General features: G+C 39.2%; 1 protein-coding gene across 1 annotated transcript in view; it reads left to right on the top strand.

Moving 5' to 3' along the window:
* Positions 1-15554, top strand: part of TTC6 (tetratricopeptide repeat domain 6) — a 2436149-nt gene that overhangs the window by 1526439 nt on the left and 894156 nt on the right. Inside the window, exon 14 of the mRNA XM_044074245.1 lies at positions 8537-8686. Coding sequence (XP_043930180.1) covers positions 8537-8686 — 150 coding nt within the window. The remainder of the gene's footprint in view (positions 1-8536; positions 8687-15554) is intronic.

Raw genomic sequence — 15554 nt, 5'->3', positions numbered from 1 at the left:
ATCACATTGTCACAGTAGTCAGGAAATCCTTCTACGTGGCACACCTCATCACAAAAGGTTTCTCATCCAGAAAAAAAGAGGTCATTGTTCCCCTCTACTCATCACTCATTAGATCCATTATAGAGTACAACACCCCTTTTGATATGTACCTCACAAGACATCTACAGCAACTGGAAAGGCCGCAGAAATACCTCACAAAGAAGATTACTAGCCTCAAACAGATGCCCTACGCAGACCGTCTCAAAAAACTCCAGCTTTACTCCGTCACATATCGCCTACTCAGAGGTGATCTCTGCCTAACATACAAAGCTATGTCAAACCCAGAGCTGTTGGACATGCTCCACTTAAAGAAATCCAAATCCCTCCGAGCTACACGCTCTAGGGACCTAAACCTTGTCACCACAATAAACAGAACATGCCAGAGGGATAGATTCCTGTCCCAGAGACTTCCCATACTCTGGAATAAACTACCTATCTATATCAAACAAAGCTCTTCATTAGCACTCTTCAAGAAAAATCTTGATGATTGGATGGGAAATAGGAAATTCACCCCGGGATCACCTCTGTGGCTCTGCTCGACAGTGGCACAGGAAAATAATTTTCTTGGGTGGCAAAAGCCAGGGTACCTTTTTGGCTGGGCTTGTATAGGCCCCAGGGCTGATATTCTAGTACCTACCTATGAACCTATGAACCTATGCACAATAACTATAAACTAGAAAATAAATCTAAAAATACTGACAATTCTAAATTACTGTGCCATTCTCCAAGACATCCGAATGAGAATTGAAAACAACTAGCTGTAAAAAGTTGTAACTCAACAAACTGAAAATAATAGAGCCAAAACATGTGGAAAACATATATTTTCAGATGTACACCAAATTTAAACCAGGAATATAATTTGTGAGTTTATTGATTTAAACACTAATTAATCTATAAAACATCAGAATATGAACTATATTCCAACAGTTTTGAGCTGCAACCTCGACCAGATCAATAAATTTAAACTGTAGGCCATTTACTTATATCTTAATAATTAATTTACAAATAAAAAGTCAACCAACTTAGCTTAAAAAATGACAGAGAGATAAAAATAATTAAAAAATTGAACTTTATGTGGGTGAAGACAGCTCAAAGCTTCCCGTTCATTAATTTCCACTTCTATAAATAAAAAGAGATAGTTTTATTCTTACTAGACATAATAGGTATTTTCAATTTACTAGAGATGCTTTTCCCCTTTATTCTCAATGGAGTCAACAATTTCAGAATAGTATTTTAAAGACGATGATAACATCGTTATACTCTCATCATTATTTTCCCCAAGTATCACTGTGAAATTGTACTATCTCCCAGGTTATCTGATTATATGTGTATTAAGGTGCATTACTTTGTTAAGAGGTTATATGACTGGTTTGCCAGTAAACAACCTGAAATTGTTGCACCTGTTAAGAATTCATGAAAAGTCATCCTCTTTCTGGTCATGACCATTTCCGTCTTAGTTCTGCTGAGATTTTTTTCATTTAAGTTAAGGAAATAGTTAATTATTATTCAGGGATTTCCCTCATGAATTCAAGTTTCTAAATTGTCAGTCACAAGTAAATTAAAAGTACATTTAGGAAACGTTCATGTTATTGTTAAAGATGTTAACTACCTGCAGTTAATTTCTTCTCATGGCAGCTATGAAAACTACTTCTGTTGATTACATGCTGTCTTATCAGATCATAAAATATAGAAAGGTTATCGTGTCATTTACATCATGTTGATCCAATATCTTAACAGACTTGAGTATGCTTCGTCATAAATGCTCTGCTATTTTTAAAGTAATGTGACCTGGAGAAGAGGAAAATATTAGTTTCCATTATTGTTTTACTTCATTTCAACAGTTATATCAGGGAAGTAGTAAAAGCTGCTTATTCATCTATGTACAACTATTTGGATCAACAGCTCTGTAAAAGTAATTATATAAGATAAAGCACTACATCAATCAAAAATGAAGTTTTGTTTATTTAGTAATGACATCAAATGGTAGAAATAATACCTAAACTCATAAGCATTCTGTTGGAGTTACAGTGATAAGAAAGACAACTTGGAGGAACTCTTCCCATTATGAGCTGCTAAATAAAATGGTACATAATTGGATTCTTTGAGCTGTTTGACATGGAGATGAACACTTAAGCTACAAGGTGCTAATACTCTGTTGTGCAAAACAGACTTGAGTAATTAAGCAGAGAAATATTTCATGGTAGTCAGATAGCTGTATTTCAGGGAGGTATATAAGGCAGGATAGACGTGAAGTAAGTAAATCACAATGATATAGCTGAAAGCATATGAAGGAGGCTAAGTTACTACTGCCCCTTATGCAGTACTTGTCAGAATTCATGAGATGTACAGCAGGTAGTCTAACTGGAGCTTGCTATGCAACCCACAGCAGCATGCAGCAGAAGAGCAATATGTAGCAAATGGTAAAGACCACTAAATTAGTGCTTACTGGTCTGATAAAAGGGGTGGGAATGGAAGCAGAGGAAAGTAGAAAAGGAAGGATAACAAGCAAAGTAAAACTTAAAAGGGAGAGTATATTCAGGGAAGCAGGGTATCAAGTATAATGCAATGTAAACAAATGCAGCTTTTCTCCCAGGGCTTCTGTTGAAAATGGGTATTACTTAGTTGGACTTTCCTGGTAAACCTAGACAAATGAATAAATAATATGAGTGTTACTTAAATGCACTTTTAATTTACTTGTGATTGACAATTTTGAAATTTGAGTTTATGTGGGAAATACCTAATAATAACTAACTATGCCCTCACAGTGGTCATTGCCAGGAACCCTGATAGGCTGCCATATGATGAGCACACACACATCTGAGGCAGTGCACTGGACCTCTGCTGCAGCACCAGACAAAATACTGGCAGTATTTTCAGTCATAGGGGAAGTCTTCTTTGACACAGCTGATGAGGTTACATACCATGCATCATGGAAAGTGAGTATGAGTGAGCCTACACTTATCACAGGCAGAAGGTGTATGTCCACCCACAAAGGAGACAAAATAGCATCAATATGTCCTGAGACTGGGACTCCATTTGAGTGTTGCTTTGACGAGTCACCACTCCCAACCAATATGTGATGTGAATATCCTACCTCTGGGCTAGTAATCAAGGTGTCTCAATCTTTACCACTGGCAACTGTAGGGGGGACGTTCACTGGGAGGATAACACATACACACACTATTTCCAGATACAGCTCTCTGCATCAAGTGCAATTTCCCTTAAGAGCACAGAGAGACTCAGACAGCTCGGGGCTGGTTACTCTCTCTTTCTTCAGAACTCCAATAAGACTCCCCACTGTTATAGCTATAGAGTTGCATCCTTAGCCATGTTTCCAAGCCAAGTCCTTCAATACTCCGTCTGTCTAACCAGTGCTTCATGTCCCTACCCAAGTAGATGATACACACACTCTTTAAGATTTGATTTACACACACACACACACACACACACACACACACACACACACACACACACACACACACACACACACACACACACACACACACACACACACACACACACACACACACACACACACCTGGGAAAGGCTGGCACAAGTTTACTAGCTATGCCTTCTGTTGCCTAGACTATAAGGTAGTTACCACTGCCACCAGAACCCATTGACAGCTACTTTAAGGCCCTTAAGAAAGGGTGTCCAGTCTTACTGTGTAATATTAATATTAATACAAATGGTAGTTTAGCCAAGAGCAAGGCTGTTAGGAGTGGCCCACCCAGTGTCACAAAATAAATACGCAAGTACTCTCAAAACTTAAATATCTCTGCAAAGATCAGCCACAATGGAATGTTTAAATATATTTAATGATACATAATAAAAGAACAAGAAAATACTAAGTATATATCCACAGTGACATCAGAGTTCAAAATCACAGGAAATATTTAAAACAACATTGAAGGACAATCTTAAACAAATTAAAAATAATATCTAAATTAAGCTTCTCTATATTCCTGACTGAATCTAACAGAATTATACAATTCCCTAGTAACTTACTTACTAGAGCAAGGCAGATGATGTGGTGAATGATTCTTCTTGTTGTCAGGTGCAAGACAGAATACAGAATGCTCTGTCTCTCTAAGAGACTTCTCAAAATAATATCTAAAATATTACTTCTGAGATAGCTTGCAGAATGACATCATTTCTGGTCATCTGACTTCATATTTAGCATCTACCTGTAGAGATACACAGACAAAGGCTTTTGCTCAGATCTTTGGCAGGTGCTGGAAGTCATAAGACAATTGCATTCCTTCATGCTTTCACCCCAAAGACAATACAGAAAGTTTCCTAGTACATACTTTGTGTCTCTGGGAGCACTGAAACTTGTGAGATAGCATCTTTATGGCCTAGCCTATAAAGTGATTTAATTTCAGATATTTCCTAAAGTTTGCTGGACTGAGGTTAACCCTCCAGTTTCCTCTGTTAAAACATATACATTTAAAGAATTACAATAGTGCATGTTCATTTCTGTTCTCTTCCAGTAGGGCACACTGTGGATGCATTTTAAAAGCAAGCACTTCACAAATACCTTTTCAACACAAACATCTGTACAAATAAGTTTGATATACACATGACATACAGTTCTAATACATTTGTAACACAAGCATCTTACATAAACCATGTTGATATTCACAAATAACATATAATTATTTACAAAATTCCAGCTAGCTGTGCTGGCAGTACCTTCTTTTATCACAGTTGCCATCATCATCAGACCCTGCAGAGGTACCAACATCAGCTCATTGTCCAGTCTAGGTTTCTACATCTGTCAATGCAAGAGTGGTCTGTCCTGTTAATACACAGCAAAAGTGATAACATAGTGATAAACATTGTCTCAATAATATAGGAAACCCTGTGGTGTGCAGGCAAATGAGAGGTGGAAATATGCAGGCAAATAACATGCAAATATCTGTACTGGTGGCTCCCTGAGTCTGAACACATGAAATACGTAGGATAAACATATGCAACAGTCATTGCTGCTCCCCAGAGTTAGCCCATGCAGAGAGTCTGTACACCATGTCTTACGAATACTAACTTGTCTCATCTTTCTGGGAGACATGCAGTGTTTAAGCACTCCCAGAACCATTGCCCACCCCACATGGCATGAAATATATACTCTCATTGTCTTCATGGGGGCCTGCTAGGAGTGACTTATAATCCATGAGGCTTGCAGTGGGAGCTGACCGTCCTCTGACTGTTCTCAACATAGAGCCCTAGGTATTTGGGGAACTCTTGTTTTATCTCATGGATTACACATGTCCCTGTCTCTCTTCCTAGTCTTACTGCCTATGTCTTTTTATCATTGAATCTGAATCCCATCAGTTCCTTAAATTTCCTGGAAGTCTCTCTTATAGTTTCCATTGCTGCAGACACATATTCTGTATTAACTTGGAGTCATCTGCATATAAGATAAAAGGAGGGCTAGTTTAATAACATCTACACTGAGTGCACACAATCTGTATTCAAAAGCATCCCTACCTCATTTTTTTGCTTTCTAGTCACTCAGAAATATTACATCTGATGTTGTCTTTTTCGTTCTTCCCCAACCCATGGGTTTAGATCCAATCCTCGGATCTGACTCGGTCACATACTTCAGATTTCAGATCCAACTCTCAAGGTCCTCTCTCTACCCATAGTGCCTTAGTCCATCCCCATTATCTCAGATCTCATTTGACACCATTGGGCTAAGACTCAGGTTCCTCTCTTGAGCTGATATATAGGGAATATTTGTGAGTTAATAATTTTATCCTATTTTCAAACGTTGTTTTCCTGTCTTAGACTGTTTATATTCATCCTCCCTCTTAGTTTTCATTGGTGATAGAACCTCTACTATTGATATATATAGTATTCTCTGTCTCTTACCATACCTGGTATTCTATTTATGTTTTAATAAAGGTATATTTTTTTAAATTACCATTGCTGGTAATTACTCTTTTCTATCTGGTTTCCCTCATTTAAAAAAATGGCCTGGTTTTTTTCACTGTGTTACTTATTAACTTTTGTAGCCTATATTCCTGGTGTTTGTTTCTACCATGTCGGATAAACCAATGGGTTTCAAAACATGCACTTCTTGTGGACATAAGATCCCAAATTCAGATGCCCACAAGGGGTGGTTTTATTGCCTCAGAGACAGTCTCCTTGATACAAACTGTTCAATTTATTCAACTTTTAATCCAAGGGCCTTGGCTGACCGATGCAACAAATTGATATTAAAGGGACTGCTTCCTGCTACTGCTACATCATCAGGGGCTCAAACCCCCTCTAAAGTGGTCAAATCTACTCTGTTGGAGCAAAGAAAATGCTCCCTACTGAAGTCCCCCAGGTCTTCGTCAGAGTCTCCACTCAAAAGCTGTAGGATCTCGGATCCGAGTGTGTCAGATCCTAAGACCCGACCTTTGGATCTGAAACTTTCTGATCTGAAATCTTCAGACCTGCTAATAATATTGTAAAGTCCTACAGCATCTTTTTCAGATCCTAGCTCAAACCTGGCACCTCACAAAGTGGTAATACAGCAGACTATACTATTAAACCTAATCTGTGGTTCCCATTATTACAAACTACTAATAGGCTCTCAAGACCTCCATCGACTACATCATCCAAGTCCTTCAGAGGCTTCTCAGAAGTGGATGAAGATAGGAAGATGCAAAAATTTCTCAGAACTCAGATCCAGATGGGGGTCATACTGGCTCCATCCCCTATTAGATCTGTGAGCTTTCTACTTCATCCCACACTATTCTCTCTCCTTCTCTGATCCATCCAGTTGTTTCAGAGTCCCAGGATCCAAAATCTCAGAGAGATCTGGAATCAGATCTAAAGGAGATTTCTTCTTTGACTCCAACTGTGTCCCTGACTAGTTCTGCTCTGATACCATCAGATCGGAATAGGTCCTGGAAATGAAGTGCTGGTGTCTGATCTGTGGGACTGGGATTGACTTAGATGTTGTTGGATTTGTCTCTTCCTCTTGGAGCCTTGGCCCTGTACAGTTCGGGTCCAGTTCCATCATCAAGGCACGGATCCGAGGGTGGTCAAGATCTGTCTTTGCTGGGAGCTTTGGCTCTGGCTAGGATGATTGAGGCTTCTCCAGGTCCATCTGCCTTTGAGATTATGGAAAGGGTTTGTTGTTGACTATCCAGAGAACCTCTTCTCATTTTGTTTTATTCTACCCCCTTTCCCTTGTTGGCTCCAAGCTCTGAGTCAATCAGACCTACTCCACAATGACAGTCATTTCCAGTAAGTGTCCAATTGATTCCGATACAGGAACTTCCCCTTTCTTCTGATACCTCCCCTGAACATCTCATAAAGGAAGTACATCGGAAGAGAACAGGCAAGAGGAGGCACATAGACTCCCCAATAGACTATCTCACAGAGGATACCGATTTTGATGAAGGAGAAGGGTATCCAGATCACCACCTTATGACATCTCCTTCAGAGACATTGTAAAGATCTTTAGGCAAAAAGTTGTCTGGTTTTCTGAAAACCCTTCTCCGGAAGAATCAGCATTTTTGGAAGTTTTGGTGCTGGCCCATCTACGTCTTAGGTTACCCTGCCCCAGGCAAATGAACTCATTGATTTAGTTTCCCACCAGGCTTGGAAGGAGCCAGATACTGTTGAACCTGTTCTGAAGAGACCTGACAAGTTCTTAGCCCCTCCAAAAGACAGACCCCATTGGAGCAAAGGAGTCCCAGTTAATGCAATGGTGGTGGTGGCAGCCACCAAGAAAGAGTTAGCAGAACAGAGTTCTTTTTTCAGTCTCACAAATGGGATAGGAAAGAGCTTTAAGGTGAAGCTAAAACACTGATCATGTCATAAAGCACCCTCAGTGTCTGATTTCTTGTGTTGTCTTCTATTTTATCTTTAATTTTCTTCTGATGTGCTGAGGTTGATAGATGAATCCATGTCACTTAGTTCACAGTCAAGGCCCCATTAGTCTGTGCCATAGGGCCAACTCTAGTAGTCTGCTTAATCTGCTGCAGTACTTGTGGTAGAATTCCTTTCAGACATCAGTACAAAATATTATTAATCTTTTAACAAGTAAGCACTCTTCACAGATTTCACTTTAATGTCCCTCACTCTTACTCCTTCATCCAGATAGGACTGAATAGTTCTTATTGGACTTTTAGTTCTATAGGCCCAACATGTAAGCAAGCATGGAGCTATCTCTTGGAAGGTGAAGTAGTCACAGTTCTGATGCATTCACACTCAGAGATAATATGGTAGTTAATGACCTGCTAATTATGTTAAGTTCAGTATTCAATTAAATTATGGCTTCTTTTCTTTGTGACACTTTTCTGTAGTGCTCTGGATGTCTCTTTAGCTATATGACACAATGGCATTAACACAATAAAGTAGACTCCCCACCTCACAGAAAGGTGGGTAGCTAAGGTAAGTTTATTTTCTGTATAACAATAATGTGCTTAAATGTTTTGGTGTGGATAAATACAGTGTGTTTCTTTAATTTTGTGTTATCCATGCTTTATCTTTAAGGCTTTAGATGCTTTCACTAATGCTGTGAAGATTTTCCCAGACCATGCGGATGCTTACTACCAGAGAGGGCTTTGTAAAATGCGTCTTAAACAAGTCAAGTGTATTCAAGATTTCAACAGAGCACTTACATGCAATCCTAACCTTTTTCAGGTAATTAAATAAGATTTATTAATTTTGCAACTATATTTTAAGATATGTATATATACTTCCTGTGGTACAGGATTTGATTCTCTCAGCCCTCATCTGCAACCATGTAATCTTAAGCAAGTTACATAACCATGCATTGCTCTGAGGTCACCCCTGAAAAGGGTCTGTGTGTGCAGTGGGCCTACCTGGTTAATAAATGGGTGTTGTTATTATAATAAATAGAATACTATAGAAACAGGTGTACTTTCAGAAGTGACTGTCAGACTTCAGAATGTTCCTTTCTAGTTACCAGCATGGATTTTGGACATTATTAGTATTATTATTATTATTATTATTATTATTATTATTGTTGTTGTTGTTGTTATAATGTGTGTGCCCAAAAGAAAGAAGTAGTACAATACTAGTGTATGGATCCAGCAAGACACACCGCATATATCACATCTGAAATAGTAAGGGCTACAGCTTTGAGGAGTTTCTGAGGTGAATATTGCTCCAAATTCTTTCTACTACTGGAGTGTCTACTGCTGAACACATCAGAGTTACATTTGTATACTATGTTCTGATGCTCTGTGTTCTCAAGATTCATTTTTTTTTTACTGTTCGACATCCTGGGCATGACATTTTGTGGTATTTTGAGGATGTGATAGGGATCCTTACATATGGCAAGATAGCTAGAGAAATAGATAAATAGATTTTTTCCCTAAGGAATGTACTTGAGAGAGTGTTGCTGGGATTCAGAAAGTACTACTGCCAGCCATAACTCAACCATTTTTTTCTGTTGTCGGTAGCCCTTTCTGATTCAGAGACAGGCTCTCCATAGCTGATTGCAGGCAGTCAATAGAATTAACAGTGGTCTGTCTCTTTTGCAGACCTATATGCTAATAATACATTCCAGGGGAGCAGCCTATGCTAAAAAATCATGTGCCCCCCCCCCCCGGAATTGCCTGATATGACAAAATAATGCAAAATATAACTAGAATAATCTTGATTTATGCAGATTAGCCAATCCTAGTCAAAGCTTAACCTTTTAAAAAATAAAATAAAAAAATGCTGAAAGGTACTGACCTCTGACATAACTGCATCTTCATAGGCTATGTTCTTAAGAAACTATTTCATTTGGAAATTATATAGTAAAGAATTGAGTGCAAGGCCACTGACAATGGCAACAAAACTTGATCAGGAAAATAGCAATGCAAATAACAACTGATAACAGGACAGCAAATTCAGCATGCCCCTACCATTAATATTCCTACAAGCATCATTCACCATGTTCCCAACCAATAACAGTATCATTTAAGTTCTCACCAGTTATAGTGTCAGTAATCATGTTCTCCCCAGCATTAGTCAGCATGTTTCCACCAGGGAGCGCTACTCTTTGATCACAGCTGTAATATCACTGTCACCCAACAACAGCAGCTTTGAAGAAAGCTTACTTAGTCTTGCCACTGGCCATTCAGAATTATTTTATTTATTTATTTATTGTATTTTACATTTGTTAACCGGGCTAGTCTGGCTGGATACATGTCCATTTTCAGCAGAGGCCCGAGGAGAAAAGCTCCACTATCAGACTAAGACACTACAGTTTATGAAGTCACTAATAAACTAACTATAAAAATAATGTAATAAGGCAAAATACAAATGCATATACAGTTTTCCTGGACTAGTCTGACTAGATGACAATCAAAATTCAGTCAGGGGGCTGAGGAGAAAAGCTTCAGTATCATAAAAAACAATTTAAAGTTAAAGAATATTACTAGTAACTAGTCATGACAACAAATCAGGTATTGGCTGAAAGCATGAAAACGGTTAATATACAGTGTTAAATATGCAGGTTAGTAGTGTAACAGATGTTATGTAGTTAGAGATACGGAAAAGGCAGAAATGAAGTAAACAGAATGTGGAAAAAATACAGTTTCTGTTTGGTACAGGTATTATGGACTTAGTGAGGCTAAGGAGCAGCCAGTAGGAAAAGGAGAGGGGGAAAACAAAGATAGTGAGAAATGCAAGAGGTAGCAGGATTATAGGAGGTCAGCTAAAAGAAGCAAGAGACAGAATAACAGATGGTCAGAGGGGAGTCAAACAGTAATTTGAGCAAAAGAGTGATGGCACAAAAAAGGGACTGTGGTAGTCAGTTTAAGTTAGAACAGAAGAGCAAAAGTACACAGGAGCAGACTGGAGAGAGTAATAAATTTGCTGAGGTCAGTCAGGATTGGAGCAGGGGCATAGCCAGTGAATTAGTAGGTGAGTTTTTATCTGTTTTCTGAAAAGGTGACATGAGCCTAGGGAGGTCAGTTCTGTGGGAAGTTTATTCCAATAAGAACCGACAGTGTTTGCAAATAAGGAATCACCTGATTTATTATGAGATTTCAAAGTAGTAACTAGTAGCTTGTTGGCTGATCTAAGTGTAGTGAGATTTTTATAAGGTGTGATGAGTTTATTTAGTATGGGTGTGTTGGAGGGGTAATGTAGAATTTTAAAAGTGATGATTAGTTGCTGTAGGAGTATTAGGTTTGGAAGTTCAAGCCAGTTTAGTTTCTTTAAATTAAGACAGTGATGAGTTTGGAATAGAGAGCCAGTGGCAAATCTGGCTATACTGTGGTAGGCGGTATTCAGTTTCTGAAGATTAGCTTTAGATATGTTGATAAAGGAAGGAGAGGCATACAATAATGTAGAAATGAGGTGAGTTTGGGCGAGAGCCACTCGGGAAGTAGCAGTAAGAAAGGGCTTAAGTCTGTAAAGGGCACCAATCTTTTTATTGACTGACTTGATAGTTAAATCAATGTGATAGTCAAAATTTAGCTGATTGTCTATGGTGACGCCTAGCAGTTTAGTGGAATAGTCAGGTTTGATGACCGTGCCATTACAGGATACAATGGAAAAAGTGATTGGGGTGGATTTAGAGGTTGGGGTGAAAAGTAGAAGTTTGGTTTTTTTGGGATTTAGGAGGAGACAGATATGTTGAAACCATTTTTCTGCTGCAGTGAAGACCAATTGGGTAGCAGAGTGGAGTTGTGCTGGGAAGAAGCAGAGCAGATGAGAGTGGAATCATCTGCATACTGTATACAAGTGGATGTCGGGAGGGAAGTGGGCAGGTTATTTATGAAAATAGAGAAAAGTAGGGGACCTAGGATGGATCCTTGTGGGACGCCAATAGTAACTGGGAGTTGAGAGGATAGATGGCTGTCCCAGAGGACTGCTTGTTTTCTATTAGTCAGGTATGAGTCGAACCACTGTAATGCTTGTGAATCAAGTGAGAGGGATTGTAAGGTATCGAGGAGAAGTTTATGGTTGACCATATCGAAAGCTTTTGAGAGGTCCAAGAATAGTGCAGAGGAGAACAGGTTGTTGTTGCGGTTTTTATTGATAGAGTCAGTGAAGGAGAGAAGGGCAGTTGAAGTACTGTGGTAGGGTCTAAAACCATGTTGTGAGTCTACAAGCAAGTTGTTATTCAAGAGATAATGTAGAAGTTGATGGTGAATGCAGCGTTCCATTATTTTGGATAGAGAAGATAGAAGGGCAATAGGCCGAAAATTGGAGAGTTCGTTGGAGTTTCCTCCTTTATGGAGGGGAATAATATGGGAGATTTTCCAACAGGATGGGATTTTGGATTCAGTTATAGTTCTGTTTATTAAGATGGAGACTGGGTAGGCTATTTCGGTTGCAGCTAGTTGCAGATATTCAGCTGGAAGCTTGTCTGCAGAAGGGGTGCAGGGTTTGAGTTTAGATAGTAGTTTACGTATATAGGTTGTTGAGACGGTATTAAACTTTAGCATGTGGGTGCTGTTTTGAGTGGGGGTAGTTTGGAGGGTTGGGGGGGAGTCATGGTGCTTGCAAGTGAGGTGACTGTTTGAGAGAAGAAGTTGTTGAAAGTGTTGGCTATTATGTTAGGTTGGGTTTGTGCTAGGCTAGCTGGGGTAGGTGTTTTGGTGTTGCCTGGATGGAGTAGTTTGTTTATTCCTGACCAAAATTGTTTTGGGTTTTGGTGTTGGTTTTGTTGGTATTGAAGGTGGTAGTTTTTCTTGTCCAGATAGGTAAGCTTCTTTGTTTTGTTTCTCAGATGTTTGAAGTTTTGATGGTCAATTGGGTTTTTTGTGGACCTCCATTTATACCATAGTTTATTTCTAGCTCGCATAGTTTGTTTAGTTGTTTTAGAGAGCCATGGGGCTGCTTTGGAACTGACTCTGACTAAGCGGGATGGGGCATGCTGGTTTAGAATTTGTAGGAAGGTATTGTTGAAATGGGTTACTGCTTCATCTATTGGGAGGTATTTTAGAGTTGACCAGTTATATTCCTTGAGTTCATTTTGAAAGGATGCTAAGTTGAATTCTGTTTTGTTGTATTTGGTACAATAAGTAGTTAGTTTGGGATTGTTGAATTTTTGTTTAGTGATAAAGGTAAGGAGGTGGTCGCTGATATTGTCAGGGAGTATTCCTGTTTTATAGGAGAGGGGATTGTTGTTGGTCAGTATCCAGTCTAGAATGGTTTGTTTGTGGGTGGATTTATTTATTCTAGTAGGGGAGTTGATGGTTTGATGAAAGTTAAAGAGATTAAGGTGAATGGTGGGTGTGGGGGATATGCAGGAGTTCCAGTCAATGTTGAAATCACCTAAGATTATGGTTTCTTGGGGAAAGCTACAGGAGACCCAGCTAAGGATATTTTCTAGGGTATTGATGTTCTTGCCTGGGGGGATGTAGGAACATATTATGTTTATAGCCTTGGATTTATTAACTTGGAGTTTGGTACAAAGTATTTCAGCATTTGCTGGGGAGGGGGGCAAGGAGTCAATTAAGGCTACCTGAAGTTGGGATTTGTATAGGAGGGCCACTCCTCCGCCCTTTTTATTAAGACGATCTTGCCTTAAGGTGCTATAGCCTGGGGGAGTGAATTTGTTGTCTTTGGTACTGGGTTTAAGCCAGGTTTCAGTGAGACAGAGGATATCAAAGGCATAGAAATCAGTTAAGGCATGGAGTTGTGTTACTTTGTTGTTAATGCTACGAATATTTAGGTGAGCAATAGAGAGGGAGTCAGTGGAGAAGGGTGAGCTAGTATAGTTAGCAGTTTGGTTTGAAGGGGTGGGATTGAGGAGGGTATTGGGACCGGGGTTGGGGTGGATGTCCCCATGTATCAATAAAAGTGTTTGTGGGGTTTGAAAGACTTTTGTGTATTTGATGGGTATTAGATAGAACCGTTTGGAGGATGTGAATCTGTAATGGTGTACTTTATGGTAGAGAGGGGGAAGGTAGGGACAGGTTGAAAGTATATTAATATGAGTTTGGTCAGGTAGAGGAAGTGTAGTTGTAGTATGTTTGGCTAATACAGGAGCTTGGCTAAGCCTAAGATGTTCGTAGGAGGTAAGAGTGTAGTAGTAAAGCAGGATGTTAAGGAGAAGAAGAGGAAAGATTGAGTTAAGGGTTAAAGGCATGTTTTTATAGAGTGTGAGGCTAGTAAGTGTAGGACTGCACGGTATATAATAATAGGGTGAGGTAGTTTAGATCTGATTCTGGAGAGAGGGTGTGGTTTTAGGAGTAAGGAGTTAATTGGTAGATGTGCAGGAAATAGTGGTAGGTAGTTAGCTAATTAGGGGTGTGTCTAAGTAAGTTTAAAGGTAGGACCCCTGGGGGTGGGTGGGAATTGGGGGTAGGGTGGGGAGCGGAGTGAGCGTAGCGAACGGAACGGGGAAGAACAGGACGACCAGTTGCAGAAAACAATCAGGCAAGAAGAGAGAAACAGGTGTAAAGGTAAGGGTGAGCTCAACAGTAGAGAGTTTGAGGAGATTGTATGGTAAGTGGGGGGTAAATGAAATAGTACTGGGTAAGATAGAGGAGTTGCTCCTGAGAGAAATAGTAAGTGGCAATGGTAAACTATGGAACAGGAAAGGACAGTAGGATTTGCAGTGGGATACTCCGAAAATATGATAGTAGGATTTGTGGTAAGAAGGGCGCCACCTAGTGGCCAGGTTAGGAAAGAATATCAGACAGAGCAAGCAGGGGGTTAACCAGAACACCTAAAACAAATTGGGAATAGAAACTAGTTCTCAAGTTTACAATGTGGGGGACTTGTAACTGTTAGCATAATTATCTAAAGTCCATAAACATTCCATGTCATGATTTTTCTATATTAAGTTCAGCAGCCTGTTTTATTGTTTATAATGCTAACAGCCTTTTGATCTGATGTCCTTTGCATTCTTCCTCACTTATGGGTTAAGGATCTGATCCTCAGATCTGACTCAGCTGCATACTTCAGACTTAGGATCCAACTCTTGAGCTCCTCCCTCTGCCCATAATGCTTTACTTAATCCCTATTGCCTCAGGTCTCGTTTGCTTCCATAGTGGTTAGATGCAGGTTCTGCTCTCAAGCAATTATAAGAAGTTTCTTTTGGTATTATCTTTTTAAAAACTTTTTTCCTTAAATACTTCCTGCTTAGCTGTCACTAACATTAGGAATATCTTGGTTGTATTTTCTACTAATCTTTTAGTATTCTTTCATACCATTGTTGGTACTCTTGTTACCTAGTTTTTAAATTAGGTGATTCTTTTTATTACCATAATTGGTAATTTTTTCATTTTTCTTCTTTTTCTGTTTTATATATAAAAAAAAAACTTTATTGTTTTTTACTTTCTAGATCAAGCGCTAGTTGTCATCATGTCTGACAAGCCTATGGGTATTAAAAAATGCACTTCTTGTGGGCATAAGATCCCTAACTCAGATGCCCATGAGGAGAGTTTTTATTGCCTTGGAGCTGACTATTTCAGTACAGCCTGTTCAGTCTGCTCTACTTTCAGTCCTAGAGCTTTGGCTGATAGGCATAACAAGCTAATTTTGAAAGGTTTGCTACCTGTTACTTCACTTTGTAGGGCTCAAACCCCTTCAA

Source organism: Protopterus annectens, chromosome 6.part0, assembly GCF_019279795.1.
Source record: "Protopterus annectens isolate FY-2018-M chromosome 6.part0, PAN1.0, whole genome shotgun sequence".
Classification (NCBI taxonomy): Eukaryota; Metazoa; Chordata; order Ceratodontiformes; family Protopteridae; genus Protopterus; species Protopterus annectens.
This window is presented reverse-complemented; position numbering and strand designations above follow the sequence as displayed.